The sequence below is a fragment of the Rissa tridactyla genome, chromosome 5 (assembly GCF_028500815.1).
Source record: "Rissa tridactyla isolate bRisTri1 chromosome 5, bRisTri1.patW.cur.20221130, whole genome shotgun sequence".
Classification (NCBI taxonomy): domain Eukaryota; kingdom Metazoa; phylum Chordata; class Aves; order Charadriiformes; family Laridae; genus Rissa; species Rissa tridactyla.
The window spans coordinates 21,104,249-21,120,679 of NC_071470.1; the positions used below are offsets into that span (position 1 = coordinate 21,104,249).

General features: G+C 35.6%; 1 protein-coding gene across 3 annotated transcripts in view; it reads right to left on the bottom strand.

Annotated features, from left to right (window-relative positions):
- Nucleotides 1-1,783: 1,783 nt before the first annotated feature.
- TBC1D19 (TBC1 domain family member 19) overlaps nt 1,784-16,431 on the bottom strand; it is a 50,911-nt gene continuing 36,263 nt past the window's right edge. For 2 of the 3 annotated variants that reach the window (XM_054203901.1, XM_054203900.1), the window contains 9 exons: nt 16,329-16,391; nt 12,486-12,570; nt 10,096-10,140; nt 8,899-8,931; nt 6,646-6,755; nt 5,326-5,417; nt 4,464-4,579; nt 3,447-3,517; nt 1,864-2,402 (listed from right to left, as the gene is read on the bottom strand). In XM_054203901.1, the coding sequence (XP_054059876.1) occupies nt 2,328-2,402; nt 3,447-3,517; nt 4,464-4,579; nt 5,326-5,417; nt 6,646-6,755; nt 8,899-8,931; nt 10,096-10,140; nt 12,486-12,570; nt 16,329-16,391 (690 nt within the window). In that variant the 3' untranslated portion in view covers nt 1,864-2,327. Of the gene's footprint in view, nt 2,403-3,446; nt 3,518-4,463; nt 4,580-5,325; nt 5,418-6,645; nt 6,756-8,898; nt 8,932-10,095; nt 10,141-12,485; nt 12,571-16,328; nt 16,392-16,431 lie in introns of all 3 variants that reach the window. The other variant, XM_054203899.1, reaches the window with a different exon arrangement.

Below are 16,431 nucleotides of genomic sequence, written 5' to 3' on the forward strand. Positions count from 1 at the left end.
ACCACAGAAAGTAAGGTCCCCTTCCAGCCATCAGGAGAAACAAGGGTGGACGTCAGGAAGAGCAGCTGAAGTACTCCAGTGGGGAAGGCAGAGGGGACACAAGGGCGACGCGAGGTTGTTAGGATGGAATAACAAGATGCCCAGTCAAAGGAAAACAGACCGTATTCTTGTCGCAGAACTGCTTGTTCAAACAAGAACCCAACAGCCTCTCTCTCTGCCTACTTGTAACATTTTCAAAACTATGAAAATGAAAAAAAGAGAAAAAGCACCGCTCCTGAATCCCAATATGGAATGGGTTAGGGTAACGTTCCGATTCTGCACCATGTACTTGCACAGAGCGAAGGGAATTAAGAGGGTCACCAGGCCTCTAGGGAATCTCCCTTGCTATTTAGTAAATACTTTTAATTCCCTAAGAAGCCACGGTAACCTTGTAATGACCTTACTGAGCCACAGGCCTTGTGACTGCTTTGTAACATTATAATTCCTAAATTGCTCCCCAATCTCACCCATTTTAAAAACTGCAAAATGCTGCATTTTTAGAGGTAGATGGGCATCACATGTTGTTCTGAAGATGAAATACGGTCTTGTGGTTAATACACAATCTGAGCATCCCCAAGTACAAGCAGGAATTCAGGAGAGGAGAGACTGCTCACCTCTTTTATGAATTTACTCTATAATCTTTAGCAAATCACTTAATCTTTCTATGCCTCTGTTCCCCATATATAAAACAGGATAATACTTGTTGTAAAGATAAAAGCTGCCACATGTCCTCTTTTTAAAAACTAAATGTCATAGAAAAGCCTCTGGTTAAACCATTTCTTGCAAATATTAAGGAAAAGATCAATTTTCTTTGTTATCCAGGACAAAATTTCCCCAAATATTCTTATTCAATATGTCATGTCTGTTAAGCAGTTTGGTTCTTCATATAAAAAGTGATCACAATGAGTCCAAAACTTTACCTTTTTTAAAATCAGCCTTATAAATTCACCAGCAGCCTATAAAAGCTCAGTGACTTTCTTACTACATTATCCTGACAGAGACAAGGAGAATCGCAGACACAAAGCTCATAACCCCGTCTGAGACCACAGCTTTGATCCCTTTGCAGACAACGTTTGAGCACACTATGAAGGATTCATGTTTCACTATCATACGTTCAGCACGTACGACAAATGATAACCACTACACCTATGTAACTTAGGGGAAGATAAAAGCTGTATGGCAAACACAGTGGGTGTATTACCTATTATGGTCCTTTGATTTTGATCCTTTTTCAGGTATTAAGATACGCTTAATCGAATCAGGTCATTGATTCCAACTTTGGTATTAAACAAATCAGTGGAAAAAGCTGGAAGACCTCAGAAAAAGGCAACAGATGCTGAGCCAGCCCGACAGCGTAGTGACAATCCGTCACACATCGATATGAGTTTGGATTCTGAACTGAAGCCTGAGCTGTTGAATCAGAGCAGCTGGAAAACTGGCAAAGGCAAAGAGCTGCTCTCCCAAAGAGGGTGTGGGGCACCGCAACAGGACTCTTGGCATCGATTTCCAGGGAATATTTTGGCTCATGTAAGGGACTGGCTCCAACAAGTTCTGAAGGAAGCTATGCTCAGGCCTTCTCTGCAGGGGAACATACTTTACAACACGGGGCCCTTTGATGGGACTCTGGGTAGGAGTTTAGAAGACGCCTGAGAGAGCTGTGTACCTAACTGAAGATGAACGAGGAATGCGTGACTACATCTCTCTAAGTGAAAAGAATAAATGGAAGTAGCCAACGTGAGAAAGAACATGGAGAAAACTTCTGTGAAGAGAATAAATAAGATAGAGATAGGAGAACTGGTGTATGATCTTATCTTTTTTCTTAGAAAACAAGAAAAAAATTCTTGCAAGTTAAAGTATCTTTATTTTCTCTATTGGTGGTATTTGAGCTAATATCCTCTAAGCTGTGAGCTTGAAAAAGTCATTTCATATTGAAAGAGAGCTTTTACAACTGTGACGTTAACACCACAGCACTCAGATCACGAATTATATTTATTTTATTTAATTTAATAGTACATGCATTTCAGACACTGATTCATAGTGTTTATTTGCACAAGTAGTCATTCTCAATGTACGAGTAATGACCATCACTATTACGGCGAAATTCAGTAGCATGCACTGCACATATTTGTGTGCTAAGTTATTGTTTTCAGCTAGAAAATTGTACGGTCATGATTTCTAAATTAATATTATACATACAGTTTAATTTTGGTTTTATGCAGACGTTGCATAGTTGGTGATGAGCTTCTCAAGAAAGACTGGAATTGTGGTACCAGTATTGTTGAAACAGATCAAGTGACAGTAGCAAACAAGAAAATTTGAAGAAGGGGCATAACTTTCAGGGTTGAAAGGTCAGCAAGTACAGCCTAGGATGAAAAAAAAAAAAAAAAGGCTTGTTAAATTTGACATTTGAATCAAATTTCTTTAAAGCAAGTCAAGAATTCAGAAAAAAATTCCAATACTGACTACAATACTAACAATAATTAGATTCAGACCTGGCTAGAAACAAATTATGCTACTTTATGTTAGTGTGCGGAAAGCCTTATTCTATTATTTTTCATTCTAATACTTCAAAGAAAAAGCATGTTTACATATATAAACCAAGTAACTTTATTTTAGCCTTTAGCATTACTTCAAATATACGTGGCATCATGGGTGAATAAGGGGTCTAACATTTCAACTTGCTTCTAAAAATAATTGGGAATTAAGAATCCTTATCCTGTGGCTTGGCTAGTACTTGTGAAGTAAGTCTGATGTAATGACTCAAATAGTCAATGTCTTCTCATAAAAGCATGTTTACAGAGAAAGAAAAAAAAAAAAAAAAAAGAGTGAGCCATCACAAGCTTTCAAAGTTTGAAAAAAAATACATCACCAGATTTTTGGGAAAAAATACATTTTAACAAATTACTAGAGATAAACAATAATAACCTTCATCTTAAGGACTTCATTTTCTTCATTTCCCACCTGTGAAATGACACTACTCGCAGTGAAATTTTAGATCCAATATTGACAAAAATAATCTTGTGAAATTTTTGTAATATCAAAAAGCACAGAAGCAACTACATTAAAATGCACTGAGAAAAAAACTGTACAAACCTCCAGAATATTTAAAAAAATAATATATCCCACAAACACAGATTATATATTAAAATAGGAAAAAAATCCAATTGTACAAAATTATTTGATAACGTTGCATTTTTTGTAGCAAGTATACTCTTTTATTTCCTTTTACTCCAGAAAAGCAGTACCACGTACTGCACATTCACAATTTCCTTAGTTTTTTTACCTAAGGTAAGAATTCAGGCAGAACGATTTGCACTATGTACCACGTGCCATGTGAAGCTTAAGTTACTCTCGTTGGCAAAGCATCAGAAACTATTTCAATCTCCCCTAACTGAAACTTATCTTACTTCAGCTGCAGCCAGTGATGTCACCTCCATCAGGTTGACTGCTCGGAAAGCAAACACAGCAGCTGCCAGGACTGAAAGAAAATGCCCAATATTTAAGTTGCTGACCTGTTAATTAGTGGTTAGAATTAATCTTGATGTAAAATACCAATTCGCACTCCCTTAGAGTAATTCCTTTGATTCTAAAGAATAATGTACAACGGATGGCTGCGTTTCAGTTTCCTTGGCCATTCTTTAAAATGGATAGGAAAACCACAATATTCTTTCAGAAAAATGTGAGTGGAAATGCTTGAGTTTAAGATGACTAGCTTTTCATTAAAAGGGACAAGGTGATTTACAATAAATTCATTTCTAAACCAATAATTTTAACTTATTTAAATAGCAATATTTCAATTGTGACTATTATATAACATTTAAAAATGTTTCTTCATTTTGAACTATCTTATATAATTGTATCTCTCTACATAACTGTCTTAAATGTATAAATGGAACCAAAACCTTTTCTCTTCTATTCACCTACTTCATATTTAAAAACTGACCGAACTGAAGATACACGTCATCTTTGGAACCCCCATCTTAAAGCTTCAATAAATCTTAGGATATTATTTCCTCTATAAAAAACATAAGTACAAAACTTTCAAAGTCTCTTAAAAGATGGGACTTCGAAAGAAGAAATGCAGCAAAATCAGAGGACCTCTTCAGTTGCTGTAAGTACTGAAGAAGTACTTGCTATAAATGACTAACATGGATGTCGTATTTTGTGAGAGGTGATGAACTCATTTATTGTTACCACTGAAGCATCTTATGTTCTGTTCTGAGAGCACTTAGCATTTTTGGAGTGCTATCATAAAAAAAAATTACCTCGCATACTTTTGTTAGAGATGCAGTATTTATGCAATTATAGTTTTCTAAAATCAAAGAGCAACTATTTTCTTCTTGTCACAAAATACAGTGAAGCTAACATGTATTTGCCTTACATCCACCTAGACTTAACACATTGTGTAAAAATAATTTTATTACCGGCAAGAATTTCTAGAGAGTTGTATCCCAGGATTCTGTCCCACAGAAGCAGGAGCTGATCTGTAGCTAAATAACCAGAAAATGCTCGTACCATCCATTTAAATGAAATTCTTAGCCTGCAAACAAGTGATAAACAAGAGTTATTATATTTCTGCCTCCCATAATGATCAGACAGATCCTTTATAAATTGAAAATATTTCATTATTTTGCATTTCTCTTCCAGGAAGAATAGCCATTTTCTCTTGCTGCATTAATAATCAATATTTTCCTTTGCAACAGCCATCAGAGAACTATCTAGCATCTCATCTGACAAAGCACTGATATCATTAAAATATTCTGACCAAACAATCACATTAGAGGGATCCTCAGTTATTATCACCCCCAATGTTTCATCGTTTCTGCTATTATGCTATCATGATGGATACCAATTATAACAGCAAGATTTTCAGGTTCTGTTGCACTTGGTGCCACAAGCACACTATGGAGTGACAGCCTCTTGCGCTCTCTCCCCTTTCAGTAGCTTCTGCTATAACTAACATATCTCTGCGTCTTCTGTCCCCTAGGAAATAAATCACTTAGTTCCATCAGATATGATATGAATATCTGAAACTTAGGTGAATAATGCAGCATTGCTCACAGAGCAATTCTCATCTCTTTTTCATAGAGCATACATAAGAAATGCACAAAGCACATAAAACGCAGGTTAGACAAAGGACTCCGACTGACTTTCAAGGAAAAATGGCACATTGACGTTTGCACTTTTGAAAATTTTCTCACATCTTTTAAATTAAAATACTACCGAACAGCATTTTCAGACCAATGAATCTGCAGCATTTGTACCAAGTCCAAAAGAAGTACTTACGGCTGAGCCCCAATTTCTCGAAGGTGATAAAAGAGCTGGGGCAGATGGGTTTGTAGAAGAGTCTCAAACAGCAAACACAATGATACAATGCCCTAATGAAACAAGATCACATCCTGAATACTAACACTCATCCTGCCAAATCTGAGAAAGCAGTATCAGCATGTAAGTATGCACCAATTTTTAATTCAAGCAACAAAACACTACTAATGATATAATATACGGCTGAAGTAAGCAGGGCACAAGCAGTTCTAATGCCTTCAGTCACTAAAGCTTTGCTCCTACAATTCTTTGTATGCATTAGCAACATAATATTTTGTGATAGTTCCTTTCAGCTCTAAGTTACTTATGGTATTTGTATGTCAGGGTCTAAGTACTTAGTGGGTTATTATAATATGACCTACTTGAAATATTTCCACTTTGATGAAACAGACCTCAGCTGCACTAAAACCAGAGGATGCGAGAAACAGTATCTCTCTGCTAACTAAAAGCAAACCACAATGGGGATAGCTACACAAAAAGTTAAATGTAAACACATTTTAAAATTTCTTTTAAAAATTACCATGAAAATGAATAGATGCCTGTCTGACCGGTTTCCCTGCTATTAGTGACTGAAAGCACAATGCACTGCCTTGAATGGTATATCAAGGAAATCGTTTTTTCTTCTAACGAGGAAATGTTTTCAAAAAGTAATATAACTATTCATCACTTTCTGAAGGAGAAAAAAAAATTACTGTGTTTTATTCTTCAAGAATAGAAGATAAGCCAATTTCTACAACTGTTGTACATTCAAGACAGCTGGTCCTGGTCACAAACATAAGTTGTTTAAATTCATCTAGTAGTACTAAATAGCATGTGCTGTCACACAAAGATACTTGACTTAAAGAAACAGACATTAACTTGGTATCACTCAAACAATATCTGTATGTTAATGACTATATTTTTGCCCCTCTACCCCAGAAAATACTGAAGTGTGCACTTACATGTCATTAATTAAAAGGAAAGTGGGTATGCATTGATGTGACTTCTTGAACGGAGAAACCCGTTACATAAAAGACTTGACTCAAAAAAAATCCCACACCCTCATAAAATGAGAACTGTTCTATTTCAAAGCACAAGATATTCTACAAAGACTAACATTGACGTAGAAAACAAAAATATCCAAACTGGAGTTATGTAATAATTTTTCCAAGCTTACCTGAAATATTTTATTATCTTTAAAAGGATATATTTCAATTGCATAGAAAATCATGCCACTGTATATTATTGTTCCACAGCAAACAGAATATCAAGTGAGTGGGTTTTAATTCCTAATGAACTTACAGAGGGATGAGAAGAGATGGAATGGAGTCTGAAGAAAAAACGCACATACATCTCACGGAATATCTGATACAATTTGGAAGGTTCATGGTACAGAAAACAAAGTGGAGCAACTGAAAGGATAAAAGAATTATAATTGACTCAACACTGTAAACTGCTAAAAGAATTCAATGATTAAGTGCATGACGTATGAGGAAAAAACAAGTAATTTATAGTAGTACAATTTACAAAAACAATACTAAACCAGTTATTTAAAAAGAAATATTTTATAATAGAGTCTATTATTCGACATAAAAAGTTAAGAAAGGGAGTACAATACATTCTAGGTAATAGTTCTATATATTTCAAGAATCTAGACTAATGAGAACCTGCTAACTACAGTGCTGGCTTCCGAAGCATAAGAAATAGGCTTTACGGATAGCTTCTCTGGGACGTAGGGCAATGAGATACTGAACAGTGCAAGTTTTTGATTCAACCATCTATAACTTCCAGTGCGCCCCTGGGCTCGTGACCACCTCCAAATTGGTTCCCCATTTTTAAGACCAGAATAAGTTTGCTGCTTGAAGATGGGTGTTGTGAAAATGAAAATATTAAAAAAATAGCCTTTGGTTGCCACAATAACATCAGGTAAGTATGGCAGACCTGTTTATTTCTTATAAGCTCTGAAAGCCATGGACATTTGGTAGTTTAATGTTCAGAAGTCCTTTAGTATACTCAATTCAAAATAAGAATTGGCTACATGTGTAAAGCAGCAGACCTCAAACTTTTTGTCAATCAGTCCTTTTTTTCTTTTTGTAAATCAGTCCTTTTTTTCTTTTTGTAAAAGTCTAGCATATAGATGAATATATAGTATGTACATGCTGCACAAACATAATCACTTCCCTGCGATTGCTACTCCATTCACCCAATGCACGCGTCACACACAAGTGTTTCTGTAAACAGCCTTTTCAGCTGTCCACTCATCACCTCTACTGCTTCATTTTACAGGTGCATTCATTATAGATGACAGCTTACATTTTATCACACTCATAGTCTCTACCTCTACATTCACCTTCCCTTCCAGTTTTATTTACGCAAAGCTGAGGATATGGATACATTTGTCCGCACACATAGGTATAGATATGCACATAGATATATGTACATTTATATATATATGGGTGTATGCATGTGTGAATTCATTTTCATTTATATATATAGATATATATATATCAAGAAGGTGGCTTTATTGAAAATAGTGGCGTACGTGTATGAAAGGTAGGGTGCTAAGGTAGGGCGAGATGTTCACAGAAATGTGTATTTGTGTAGGGGTAAGAAAAGCAGAGGGTGTTACTAGTGTTTTTAATGATTGCAGATGGAGGTGGAAGACTTGGCAGCATGCGTATGTACACGAAGGCCAGGAGGATAACAGAGCAGCGCCTGACAGTTGGCACCCTACGAGTGTACGCATGTGAACATGCAAAAGCGTACAGGATTTACATAAGGCCCCAGACTCTTCCTCGTACAGCAGCACAGCACCCAACACACAGAACGTTCCGCTTGGTCCCAGCTACTGTACCCGCAGCCTGGAGTTATGCTGCTGGGTTTCCGCTGCCTTGCTTCTCAGCCTCCCTCCTTCCTTCCCGCAACCAGCGTATTCCGAGCCCTTGCCAGGGGAGAGGGCGGGAGGGAGGGAAGCAGCTCAGCCCGCTTTGAGAGACGCTGCTCCCAAGGGCAGGGTCAAACCCAAACATTTTGAAAAGTGGTTTCCCGCAGTAAAAGTGAAAGCCTCCTAGTGAGTACCTAAGGAAGAGTTTGTAACTAAGCTGCTCATTACCTCAAAGACTTAAGGTTCCCTACTCCGGGAACCATTCTATTATTTAACGCTCCTTTAACACCTGTTCTAGGCAAGTAGATACAGCAATGGGCCTTTCACATAGTTCATGTTTTTAAGAACTCTTTTCACAGGTAACTTGGTCTACCCAGAAGTGAAACACAAGAAAAGAGCACTCTGTCAACAAACTTATCCCTCTATTCATATACATCAAGATGTATAGCTCAGCTATTAGCTCTCAAAGAAGGAACTCCCATACGGTAGCGAGATGTAATATAAATAAATAGAAAGAGCCTGGAAATTTTAAAATTATATACAACAGTATTCATACACAAAGAAACAGAATACACACAAGTTTAAAAGTTGCAGATAAGTACATAGAGATTTAAACTGCAATATGTTAAAAAGCAATCCAGAGTTTTTAAGAGTTCATCAGTCACACTTACCATACATAGAAAAGCCGTGAAAAGGAATTACACCTACAAAACAAAATATTTAATTTTTTTGTTCTTGTATATTTCTTTTTATCCATTAATAACATATTTCCTTGTTATAGCACTTGCAGTCTTAGATATCAATCTTGTAAATATTTAAGTACAAGAATTGTATCACTTACTTTAGTACAACCAACTACGTGCTTAAACACATGCTACAGTTCCTAGAAAGCCAAGTAAAGCTCCATTTCCATGAAGTTATTACGTATAAGCTTTGCTGAAATCAGAACCTAATTTCAGATAAATGACAACCAGTAACTGTCATGCACTGACAAAGAGGGAGCAGGAAAAAAAGGAGGCCAAGACCTCTAGTAATTCATGTAGTACTCAGATAAAACATTTAGAGGACTTGGCAGTTGTAATCACGGGAGCTATCTTAGCTCCCATTCATTAATTTTCATACAGGGCCGGTAAGAGAGAGCTGCTTTGGCGAAAGGTCATAAGGACAATGCTTCATGGCTACAAAGCTGCAAAGAATTGCAGAGGCAAAAATGGAGGGGAGAACAAAAGCATGTGCTACAACTGACACCAGTGGAACACAGAAGACATGAAAGACAAGGCCAGAGACACAGATTTAAGATTGGTGATGTAAGGCCTTGAAAACAAGAGCAAAGAGCTTGAACTTAAAATACAAATGCAGCGCAAAAACAGGGAAAGCATTCAATAGATAAGGACTAAAATGGTCAAAATAAGAGCTGAAAAAAAGAATTTTAATAACTGAAGTAACAACATCAGCAATGATATTAACTTAAAATTATATAGATTAGTTATGGCTTAATTTTTAAAATGAAGACAAATTTTGAAAGGAAAAGAATTTAAGGCATGGTTTGTTGAGTACTGAAAAGCTGGGGGTCAGACATGTGTCATTCAGATCCTCTAAGAGGTGACACAAGACTGCAATAGAAGCTGCTGCACCAGAAATTCTTTTCCTTCTCCTTCCCACACACACAGACAAACTCCATATGTGACCACTAACACCAGGCTGAATGCGGTTTTGGAGTAGCTTCAGTCCAGCTTTAAATTAGTGAATTTTACAGAATAACAGCAAAACATAATTTGCAATAGAAAAAGAAGTTATGGTGTATTTGAGAAAAAAAATCCTGTATCTTTTCAATCTACCACTAGAGGAGGCAGTAGTATAATTCTTACCATTTGGAGGATAGAAAACAGCATATTCTTCTATTCCAAGTTTTCCTGTGAATCATCAAACCACAATTAAAATGGAATCAAACTGTTAAAAACTGTAAAGATCTACATTAAAAAGGTGCATTCTAAGTTACAATTATAAAAATCATAACTAATTACATTATTGACCATTTGATATTGTCTAAAACAGGCAAGCAATGCAATAGGACGGGTACAGTGTCAGATACAAAACTAAAATGCAGCACCAATAATGCGGCAAAAAAAAGGGGAGGAAGATTTCAGCAACGCTGTCCCATAGAGATTTTATTTGTGTGGGTCTTAGGAGCTCTAATGGTGTTTGCTGCAGACCTTGAAGACAGGGAAGCTCTATGATGGGGATAAGGTTAAGGGGATAAGTCTGACATGCCGTGGCAGACTGACCTAGGGACAGGAAAGGCATTAAAAAAGATATAAGAACAGATAAAAAATATTCAAGGCCTCATTAAGCCTGCAACAGAGAGGAAGGTGGATGGTATAGCTTCGATATAACAAAAAAATATTTAAGTAATCTGTTGGATACAAAATATTTATTAGGTCAAGACAATCACAGATAGTACAGACAGTACTTTTTATCTTCCCTGCAAAATGAACATGTTATATTAGTTAAGTGTATTTTAACTATAAACCCTAATAATTTAAAATCCACTATCAAAAAATCAACAATTTATTTGGAAATATAAAACTGTCTTTAATCATAATTACAAGTACTTAAAAACTGTAATTACTTTAGTTTTAAAATGAGAAAATACAACTAGAAAATGTAATTACTTATATGAAAACTTACAGAATATTCAGAGATCCTTTAGGTCTCCGTGCATTTTGTTTACTCTACAAAGAAGAATTTAGCACAGGGAACTTTTGCCAGGTTCAACGGAATCTGGACTTAGATATTTTCCTGTAGCATGAATTGACTGAATTAAATTCAAAATTACCCTGCAAAGCTCTTGCCTACTACCCCACGAAAATAAAATCCAGTATTTTCCAATTACAGACATCAGTTGTTCATTAAAATAAAAAATACTTTTTACTTTTCCTTTCAATAGTTTGCTTGCTGTGCAGCCGAGACTTGTAATCTGGAAGGAGAGTATTTTTAGCATAAAGCACATCTCTTGGAAAATTAGCCAAAAATAGGACCTACAAGCCTTTCGGATTTACACTGCACAGGTTTAGCAGAGATTTAGATTTCAGCAACTTCATTCCCCGGATTTGTCTAGGAATAAGCAGGATGTTCCCCATAGCTGTGTTTCTGGGCTGTCATGGTTCTGTGCCTGCAGCGAGACCTGGGATCCCACTGCTGTTCTGCTCTCAGGTGAGCCCTTTGCTTGTTGCAAGAAGTAGGTAAAGAAAACTCCCTGATTCAGTTAAGGAGAGACAAAAGACCTACAAAGCAATAAAGGAAGAAGAAAAAAAAAAATCATAACACAAACATTTCCTCTAGTGACATAAGAAGCAGCAAGAGGAAAACTGTCAGTAGAGGTCCTGTTCAAAATAAAATACTTGGTACGGGGATCGGGATCACATTTGGCTAAATACACTGGCATGAGGGACCAAGGAAGAAAATGGGAATGCAGAAGGTACATGGGGGGGAAAAAAAAAGTTATTGTCTTCAAGAAGGAAGACAAAACTCGCAACCTCTGGTTAAGGCCAAAGCAGATGAAGATCTAAAAAGCAAGGAAACAGAGTACAGAGGTTTGACATTAGAAGTTGGCAGAGAAGGCAAGTGGACTGAACCAATACATTTAAGATTGTTAAGAAAAATAAGACTCACATGAGAACTTAAGCCAAAGGACACCCAAAAGTAAGCTAATACTCTGGAAGATGCCATGCTTTGAAAAAAAATCAGCACAAGTCTGCTTGGTAGAGCTTTACTCTCTCAGACCTTTGAACAGAGCCCTCAATTCTTCAGCAATACGTTCTGCTCCTGTCTACAAATACCTGCAAAACTCACTGCTTTGGGAAGATAACACCCTACCACCACTTCCAGCTGCTAAATTTATTGAAGTTGCAGAGGACAACATTGTGTATTTAAATTTCTAGCTCTGACAAAGATAGATGTTGTCAAGATTTTACCATATTGTCATAGCCGTGTGTTCAATTTATTCAGTGAAACACTGGAGAATTATATACAGAAAACTACAGTAAAAGAAAAACATCGCAATCTGGCCTTCATGTGATCAGCTTCTAAACTGTCAAAATGGAATCCATGTAGATGTCAACTGGATACATGAAGTTTTTATTTACATCCTTTTAAAGGTAGTCTACTAGGTGTAATGAAAATAAAGCAAATTCACATACTGTATTACTGCAGCAGCCAACAAAAATCAATACAATCTTTTTAAAACAACTCCTTTTACCTCGTATGTATGATTTGGGTGGGGTGGCACTACTGTAAGTAAAGTGCTCCAATACAGATGTATCTCGGGAAAAACAGAGCAATACCTGTAGAAAAGACAAGCATATAAAAATCAGCTGACTTACCAGATCAACAAAGCAATGGCAAACAGATTTAAGGACCTGCCTAAATTAGCACCTACTAGATGCTATTGAAAAGAGCTAATAAGGTTGAAAGCTCTTGACCAACCTAATATACTTTCCTGTTCAAATTTCCAGGCTCGCTTTAAACTTGCTATGATTTTACCTTCATATTTATTTGTTAGTAAAATATCTACGTTCTCCAACCCTCCTCTTTGCCTCTCAGCACGGGTTTATTCCCTTCTGTCACATCATTAATGACTGTGCATGGACCTGGCTGCTGTGGTGCCTATTAGATCATCTTTCTATTCAGTTACTATGATCTGGGGAAGTCCTAATAAGTAAATAAGCAAACGAAACATTTACATTTTTGCATGTGTGCAGTTCCAGAAGACTGATCCTTACATTCACTCTCATTTCCAGGAGCTTTACAGAATGCTTGCGTGATATTCTGTTCTTTCAAAAAGCACAGATTATAATGTTCACCTCATATCCATAAGTTCTGAAATACACGTTGTATTTTGTAAAATATATTCGTATTTTTGATTGTTTACACAAACTAAAAATCCAGTATTCCTCGAAAAAAGTTAACAATAAAGGATCTCATCCTACACGCAGTTGTAAAAAATGTAATAATTAGTATTGTACTTCAAAAGTTCCTGTTTTTATGCAATGAAAGACTGCACTATCAAGAATGTACACAAGAGGGCAGAGGTAAGACAGACTCCAACTTGCTGCTGACTTTTTTGCACACCTCCAACCCTCTGCTCTTGCACGTTTTAAGAGTTCGTTTGGTTTAACTGTAGCCAAGGTGTAAAAGGTAGAAACGCTATAGATGGTGTTTCACTACATAATTTATTGTGAATAATAATGAATGGATTTTTCCTTCAACTAATTATTGCAAACGTTCTCCAGATATCAGCATTTGTCAAAAGGAAACATGCAAAACTGAAACACTGTGACATCTGAACATCATTGCTTTTATTTTTTATGGAAAGCAGGTCATATTTTGAGACTTCTTCCTCTTTTGAACCTCAAAACTATTTCTCAGATACAAGCATCTTTTAAAAAATAAATAGTTTCTTTATCTCAAACAGTTTAAGCTAAATGTTATTTTTGCACAATACACAATCATTTTCATAGCTGCCAAAATACAGCTGACAATAACAATACACAGGCAAATGTAATTCTCTGTATATGTTAACTGAGGTGAAAGAAAAAGAAACTGATCTAAAAAGGACATAAATTATGTTCTCTCATAAGGGAAAGAATGTAACCTTAATTCAAGGTCCCCTTTTTTAGGAATACAGTGTCCAGTACCAGTATCTGGAAGTCTTTAAATTAAGACTATGCATCTTTATAAGAAATAGACTCTAGCTCAAACATAAATTACACATAAAAACTGCTGGGTGAGGTTCTTTGCATGTATTCATTATGCAGGATGTAAGACTAAAGTATTTAAATTGAACCTCTGGCCTGAAATAATGAATTTCCAAATTTATTAATTGATGTATTGTTTTTCTCATTCACAAAAATGATAATGATAAAGAAAACAATGACACAAACCCCTTTTAAGTACAGAAATGTTTGGCAAATTATTGGATGTTTATAATCAAAACTGAAAAGAAAATCACTGAATTCAAAGGGCTGAGAAAAAGAAAAAAAAACAAAGCCAAAGCTTTTATAAAAAAGAAATCACTATGTTAGAAGTAACTGTATTCTATTTCAATAGTCATAAAGAGATAATAAAAACATGTAAACTTTGGGATAAAGAAAGCAAAGATATCAAAGGAAATAAATTACATAATTTCACAGTGTTCTTTCCAAAAAGGATTGCATGCTACTAAAGAGGCACCTATAATCTAACAAAATATTCTCGTTGTTTTATGCCCAAATTTTCTGGTTTTGATGGATGCTTTATCTGTTAAGTAATACACAGACAAATGCCACACTCTGCTCCACGACTTGGAAAACTTAGAGGCAGTAACTAGTAATGAAAAAAACCCAAAAAAACCTAGTGCGAACATGGAAATAGTTTGTCTGATATAAACTGACATTTTCATTACCTATTTTATTTAGCCAATATTTAATTCCAGTTATCGCATGAAATAAATAAATAAATAATATTCCATATCAGAGTGATTCACACTGCAGAATTTTTCCAGGGACCATAGAACAAAACTGTTTTGCAGCAATGCATTTGCAAATTAGGTTGGAAGAGAAAATTATCAAGGAAAAGGGATAACTTCCTTCTAGAAAAGAGCCTGAAGAATACCACAAAGTAGCAAACAAAGCCAGAGCCACTAATAATTAGAAGCTTGAGATTTTGTTTGCCTCAAAGCAGTAAAACTAGCCACTTAATTTTTCAGATTTTTGCTGACTCTCCTTCAAATTACTAAAGATAGTTTAGTACTTTTTATGATTTTCATTCTGTAGTCATTCTTTTAGTTAATAGAGATATATAAAAAATTAAAATATCAAACAGTGCTATATATTGAGAATGATGAACAAAATCTATTTCTGACTGTTTAAAAACATAAGATTATACTGTATACTAGTTCATACTCCTTCACAGATTATAATCCTGTGTCCACTAGAACCGTCTGTCAATAACTAATTAACATGCCTTAGTAGTCCATATAATGAACATCATCTTTGCCCTTAAAGCAAGAAAAACTTCTACATGTAAATATTTTATCATTAGGTAGTCACTTCTCAAATTTTAATTCAGAAACAAATTCAGATACAAATCTTAATATTGTAACTATTTTTAAGTAAAAAAGGCTATAATTTCATGAGGTTATAATTTGAAAAGGATTAACGTTTAAATGCTTATTACACTAAAAGATTATAAGTAGACGTGACTGAACAGTCTGCTTAAATAGTAACACATTTTAATATCTATATGGACTAAGCAGCATTAAGGACAGTTTCTTGGTTAGTTAAATTACTAGCAGTTTTACATATTGCCATCAAAGAAGAAATCATTTAGTTTCACATAGCTCTAGAGCAAAAAATTAAACAAGTCTAACCTAACAGATGTGACTAATGAAATTGAAAGCACTGCGGAAATGGTAAGTTTGCTGCATGACATTTATGTTGACACTGCAATCAACTACACATTAGGAAATTCATAAATGTAATCTCCTTCTATTTAAGGGCATTTGACAGGCAGCAACAAAGATAATTCTTTACAAATTAGCTGGGTTCCCCATTGCTAGAAGCGGCTTTGCAACAGGAGCAATCCGAAAAGTAATCATAAATATCACTACCTTACTCAGAGTCTTCGATTTAAAAATACGAGAATACAGTATCTTTTATGCTTCTTGCAGTAGGTCACTGTAAAGCAGTACTATTTTTCTTTTTTTAAACTAGAACCCACAATATACTTCTCCAGTTCTCTGTGTGCCACAGCTGTTAATCCTTTTATCATTGCAAAGCTGGAAAGGGGAACAATAAGGCTGACTTTACCGCATTGGAAAGACATTGTGTAGGGTCCTTCAGGGTAGGAGTTTCAGAAGCCTGTCCTGCTTAATCTGTTTAAGTGTACAAGATTGTTATTCAGACGGGAAAGTACGTGTAACGTGGCAAACAGATGCATCTGTCTAGGGTCCCCCTGTACTCTGCCTACACACAAAACACAAAGGCAGTCCTTACTCCAAGAATTATAATAATCCCACAGGAGTAAACTTTCTAGCTCTTCTAAGGAAAAAATAGTTACATACCTGATATAAATAATCCTCAAATACGAAATAGTAGTCATCATTGCTTGCTGTCAGCTTTACATCCTGTCATCAAAAAATACAGCATTTTGAAGCCAAAAGATAT